General features: G+C 45.5%; 1 protein-coding gene across 2 annotated transcripts in view; it reads right to left on the bottom strand.

Annotated features, from left to right (window-relative positions):
• Positions 1-2,267: 2,267 nt before the first annotated feature.
• LOC144500098 (inosine-uridine preferring nucleoside hydrolase-like) overlaps positions 2,268-6,188 on the bottom strand; it is a 29,240-nt gene continuing 25,319 nt past the window's right edge. For both annotated transcript variants that reach the window (XM_078222874.1, XM_078222875.1), the window contains exon 6: positions 2,268-5,832. In XM_078222874.1, the coding sequence (XP_078079000.1) occupies positions 5,485-5,832 (348 nt within the window). In that variant the 3' untranslated portion in view covers positions 2,268-5,484. The remainder of the gene's footprint in view (positions 5,833-6,188) is intronic.

Genomic DNA, 6,188 nt, shown 5'->3' with positions numbered 1-6,188 from the left:
TCCTAACACCCCGCCCTGGCCCCACACACCCCCCAACCCCTCACACAGACCCCCGGCCCCTCACACACACACCTCCCCCACCCCTGGCCCCTCACACTCAAACCCCCCACCCCTGGTCCCTCACACACACACCTCCCCCACCCCTGGCCCCTCACACACACACCTCCACCCCACCCCCTCACACAACCCCCACCCCCGGCCCCTCACACACACCCTCCCTCACACATACCCCCCTCACACATACACCCCCGCCACCCCCAGCCCCTCGCACCCCCCCCGCCCCAGCCCCTCGCACACAGCACCCCCCACCCCCTCACACACACACCCTCCCCCCCACCGGCCCCTCACACTCATCCCCCCCCCGGCCCCTCACACACCACCCCCCCCGCCCCTCACACCCAGCACCCCCCACCCCCTCACACACACACCCTCCCCCCCACCGGCCCCTCACACTCATCCCCCCCCCGGCCCCTCACACACCACCCCCCCCGCCCCTCACACCCCCCCCCCCCAGCCCCTCACACACACCCCCCCCCCAGCCCTTCACACCCCCCCCCGCCCCTCACACCCCCCCCCCCCCCCAGCCCCTCACACCCCCCCCCCCCAGCCCCTCACACACCCCCCCCCCCCCAGCCCCTCACACCCCCCCCCCCAGCCCCTCACACACACCCCCCCCCCCAGCCCTTCACACCCCCCCGGCCCCTCACACGCCCCCCCCCGGCCCCTCACAAACCACCCCCCAAGCCCCTCACACTCCCCTCCAGCCCCTCACACACCCCCAGCACAATCTCCCCCCAACACAACCTCCCCCCCCCCCCCCCCCCACCCACAAGAATCCCACCATTCAGGGCATTTTTCCCAAGGCAGGTGCAATGAGATATTTAAAATTTTCCAATTCTCACCAAACTTCCCCACTCTGTCCAAAGCTGCACTCAGTGGACTGTGCTAAAGAATTTGTTTATGGTGTTATATTGTGTATAGTTTAACATTTGTTGGTGTGTGTCAGTAAAGAATTAAAGGGGGAGGGATGTAGGAGCGAGCCCCTCTAAGGGGTAAGGTTTTGGAGGGTCATCCTGTTAAATGATGTGCTCAAATCAGTTCAAGGGCAATCAGGAATAGGCAACAAATGCTGGTCTTGCCAGTGACACCCACATCCCACAAAAGAATAAATAACATTTAAAAATCCATCTGGTGTAGGTTTATACCAAGAGCACTGTTAGGGAGGGAGTTCCATTCTCCCTCCAGTCCAGTCCCTCCAATTTGCCAGGATCTGTTTTGTTTTGTATCCTTTTTGTTTTAGTTTTATGTCACCTCTTATCTCTTTATTCATCCATTATTTTTTTGGCAATAGAAGTCTTGTTCCTCAGGGCTGAGACTGGTTCTGAATCACATTAAATGCTTGCATGCGAATAGTGCACATCACCATATGGATACTTACAACCAAATCACAGCATAATTCTCAAGGGCTTTATCACCATAACATCATTAAGGTTCAGTAGAGTTCAGGGAGTCAGTTAGTTCAGTTGGCTGGACGGCTAGTTAGTGATGCAGAGCGACACCAGAGCGGGCACTAGCTGAGGTTATTCATGATTCATATACAATCTTGTCCCTTGCTTGAGGTGTGGCGATCCTCAGGTTAAATCACCACCAGTCAGCTCTCCCCATCAAATAAGATCACAACATTGTGGTTAGCACTGCTGCCTCACAGCGTCAGAGACCCGGGTTCAATTCCAGCCTTGGGTGACTGTGTGGAGTTTGCATTTTCTCCCCGTGTCTTCGTGGGTTTCCTCCGGGTGCTCTAGTTTCCTCCCACAGTCCGAAGGTGTGCGAGTTAGGTGGATTGGCCATGCTAAATTGCCCCTTAGTTTCCTAAAATGTGGAATTAGTGGGATAAATGCATGGAGTTATGGGGGATAGGACGGGGGGTGGGTAAGATGCTCTGGAGAGAGTCAGTGCAGATTCGATGGGCTAAATGGCCTCCTTCTGCACTGTGGGGATTCTATGATGAGAGAGCAGGCTATGGTCATCTGGGACTATGGTGACTACTGTTCAGTAGATAATAAATAATGAATGCCAAAGAACAGCACACAAAGGAGTCTTTCTCCTTCATCAGTGTTACCACAGTCCAGTTAGTGGGAGATTAAAGCATTGGAACAGAAAAAGTAAAATGGAGAACTGTAGGAGGACTGTACCAAATAAAACATGATAATTACAAGAGAAAAGCATAAGAGGATGCTGAAACAAAAAGAAACAATGAGATACAAATTCTGGAAGACAAGAGAGATCTGTAATTTATTGAGATGATAATTGCAAAAATGAAGCAACAGACAATAAACGTTCCAGCAATAAAATATCAAAATGCATATGTATATATGTAAATTTACTTATAAATGCTGACCTTTTTGAGAACCAGGTTTTTCAATCAATTTTACCTGAATGCCAGTATTGAGCCAAATGTTCAATAATTGAAGTTAACATTTAGGTCAAATGCAGCACTGCTCAGTTATTATTCTCAATATAACTGGTTTAATATGCAGAAAATGATTCACACATTATACTCAAATTCATAGGAACAAATGAAAGCCCAACTCACATCATCTTCTCCCCTGCTCCCCCATTGCATTTCAAGTTGAGCTCCATTGATCCGATGACTGCTTTAATGTACCCTTTAGAATTCTACAATCAAACATGTGGCTTACTGGCACTGTTGAATCCCTGGCTGAAAGAGTCCTTACTTTGGTTTCATCAGTAGATTTCCACAACCGTAACAACTACTTGCATTTATATAGCACCTTTAATATAGTAAAACATCCAGAGTTGCTTCACAGGAGTGATTATGAATATAATTTGAGACTGTGCAACACAAGGAGATATTCGTACATATTAGGTTTTATAGAGCAGCATAAAGGAGCGGAGAAAATAAAGGGGCAGAGAAATAGAGAGGTGGAGGGGTTAATGGAGGGGGATTTCACAAATTGTTTCCTAGACTGGTGAAGGGACAACAACCAATGATGGAGCGATTCAAATCAGGGGAAGCCCAGCAAGGTTAAAATTGGAGCAGTTAAGAGATCGTGAAGGATTGTAGGGCTGAAGGAGGTGACAAAGATAGGTAGAGGCACAGTCATTGAGAGATTTGAAAATGAGGATAAAAATTTCAAAATTGAGGCATTGCTGGATAAGTAGCCAATGTGGGTCAACATAGGAGGAATAGATGAACGGAACGCATCATTTTGGATGCTTATGCAAAGTTTATTTATTAGTGTCACAGTAGGCTTACATTAACACTGCAATTAAGTTACTGTGAAAATCCCCTAGTCGTCACACTCCAGCGCCTGTTCGGGTACACCGAGGGAAAATTAACATGGCCAATGCACCTAACCAGCACGTCTTTCGGACTGTGGAAGGAAGCCGGAGCACCCGGATGAAACCCATGCAGACACAGGAAGAATGTGCAGACTCCACGCCACGAATCGAACCTGGGTCTCTGGTGCTGTGAAGCAGCAGTGCTAACCACTGTGCCTCCGTGCCGCCCCATAGGATGGCAGATCAGAGGCTACCCAAGAAAGCATTGTAATAGTCATGTCTAGAGATTCACACAGAGGGTGGTGGGCGAGTGGAATCGGCTGCTGTCAGTGGTGGTGGAGGTGAACTCAATAGGGTCTTTTAAGAGACTCCAGGATGAGTACATGGAGCTTAATAGGATGGAGGGTTATAGGTAGGTCTAGAAGGTAGGGATGTGTTCGGCACAACTTGTGGGCCGAAGGGCCTGTTTGTGCTGTAGTTTTTCTATGTGTTTCTATGTTTCTAAAGGCAGAGAAGATGGTTCCAGCAGTAGCTGAGATGAGGCAGAGACAGAGTTGGGCAATGGTATGAAGGTGGAAGTAAGCAGTCTTTAGTGATGGAGCAGATATGTCGTCAGAAGCTCATTTCAGTGTCAAGGACAACACCAAGTTTCCAAATGATCTGGTTTAGTCTCAGGGAGTGGAGATGGATGGATTATGTTACTAGAGAACAAAGTTTGTTGTGGGGATTGAAGATGGTGGCTTCAGCTTTCAAAGTATTTAGTTTGGAATAACTTTCAGTTCATTCAGCACTGGATATCAGACAAGCAGTCTGACAAATCAGAGGGACTGGAGAGGGAGAGTTGATGTTGTCATCATGTATGTTGAACCTGATACTGTGTTTTCAGAAGATGTTGCTGAAAATAAGCACGCAGATGAAAAATAGGAGAGGGTTAATAACAGATCCTTGAGGGATTCCAGAGGCAACAGTGTGGGATAGGGATGACGAGTCATTATGGACAATTCTATGGCAATAACTTAATTGGCCTATGCCCAATTTAGTCCAAGAGATACACAGAGAACAAAAGTGACCCAGAACTGCTCCTGGAGCAACAATTCCATTTTTTCTCAAATCAAAGCAACTCTGTTTTCTGGTAGCAACCAACTTTCTATCCAAGCTGCTCTAGTTCATCTTACACCAAACTCCTGATTTTTCTAGCAAGTCTTTTCTGAGATATCTTATCAAATACCCAAATATGATACATCTGCACTCTTTTTATTGATTTGGACACAATGGGCAGGATTCTCCAAACTCATTTGCCTCGCCATTGTTGCCAGCAAGAGTGAAGGATTTTTGTATTCACTGCAGTGGGACTGGAGAATCCCAGTCATGGGTGAAGTTGGAGAATCCCGACCTTATTTTAAAAAACGCCAAACTTTTCAACATTATCAAGTTTTTAAAAAAAATCACATCCATGTTGATGTCTATTTCTAAAAGTCTTTATTTTGAATTAAGGATTGTAAGAATCCCTCCCTCCAACTCTCTCTCCTGCTTTAAGATGCAACTTAAACTTGACCTTCTTGGCCAAGCTTGTCACCTTTCAATCTATACTTCCTTGACTCAGTCTCAATTTGTTTTGTCTAATAATGTTCCTGTGGAATGCCATGGGACATTTTACTGCATTAAAGGTATTATATAAATGCAAAAGGCGTTGTTGTTTTGCTAGTCTACCTTTACCCACTCAATCATTACGGTAGAGGTAGCATGCAATGTTTCTAATGTGAGCTGGGTTAGTTGATCTTGCAGTAGAAACACTACCACTGTTCCTGGGAAGTAAAACAAATTCAACTAATATTTCTGTTCCTTGTGACTATGCGATGGTCAATGCACATACAGAAATTGGGCAAAGGTGGGATCAGATTTGGCCATAATACCAGCATGAGCAATTGCCTGCTAAATATTCAACACTTGCTCTTACAACCTACACGAGGACACCGAGCACCCAATGCGTCCTATCCTATTCCTTCAGGAGAAATGGAATGGGCTGGGGGTAGAAGAAGGAACAAATTCAATCAAAATCAGTAAAGTAAGAAAAAAACTGGGAATGAAACTTGCCACCAAGAAGCAGAGCAGCATTATGCATCCTGGAAAATCTACCGATGCTTGTGTTCAACTTTCTTTTTGCTAGCGCTCTTAAATCCACTATTTTAGAGCAGACATCATGAGCTGCTTAATCTTCTCAATATCACATTTTTTCATAATAAAAGCTTCATTTTGTATTTTCAGTTGGTTAAATGTATCCATGACCATCATCCCTCTGGTTAGTGCTCCCTGTAACTCCACACTTACTCCATATCGTATATATTCAGTGACAACACTCTCATCAATAGCAGCCGCCATTGCATAAGAATCACAAGACACAAAGCCAGATCCAAAATACATCTCCTTGATGCCTTCCTTGCCTTTGGAAAAATTTTCAGTGTGTGCAGATATCTTCTTCATAAAGCAAGCTTTCTCAGTGCCTTGATTTACCCACTCCTTAAAAAACTCCTGTAATGGACACAATGAAAGACCGTCAACTATGTGTAACTTCCAAGTGACCTCATATTCATTTCATTTAAATCAAAACCATTAAATAGTCTACCAAGGTTAAAATCCTTTCTTCCACATAGAACTCCTCATTATATGGGGGAAACATGTTAATATTTTGGCATTTGATTTGATTTATTACTGTCACATGTATTAGCATACAGTGAAAAGTATTGTTTCTTGCACGTTATACAGACAGAGCATATCGTTCATAGAGAAGAAAATGAGAGAGTGCAGAATGTAGTGTTACAGTTATAGCTAGGGTGTAGAAAAAGATCAACTTAATGCAAGGTAGCATTCAAAAGTGTGATGGCAGC

The sequence above is a fragment of the Mustelus asterias genome, chromosome 10 (assembly GCF_964213995.1).
Source record: "Mustelus asterias chromosome 10, sMusAst1.hap1.1, whole genome shotgun sequence".
Lineage (NCBI taxonomy): Eukaryota > Metazoa > Chordata > Chondrichthyes > Carcharhiniformes > Triakidae > Mustelus > Mustelus asterias.
The sequence above is the reverse complement of the archived record's forward strand: the minus strand, read 5'-3'. Positions and strand labels throughout refer to the sequence as shown.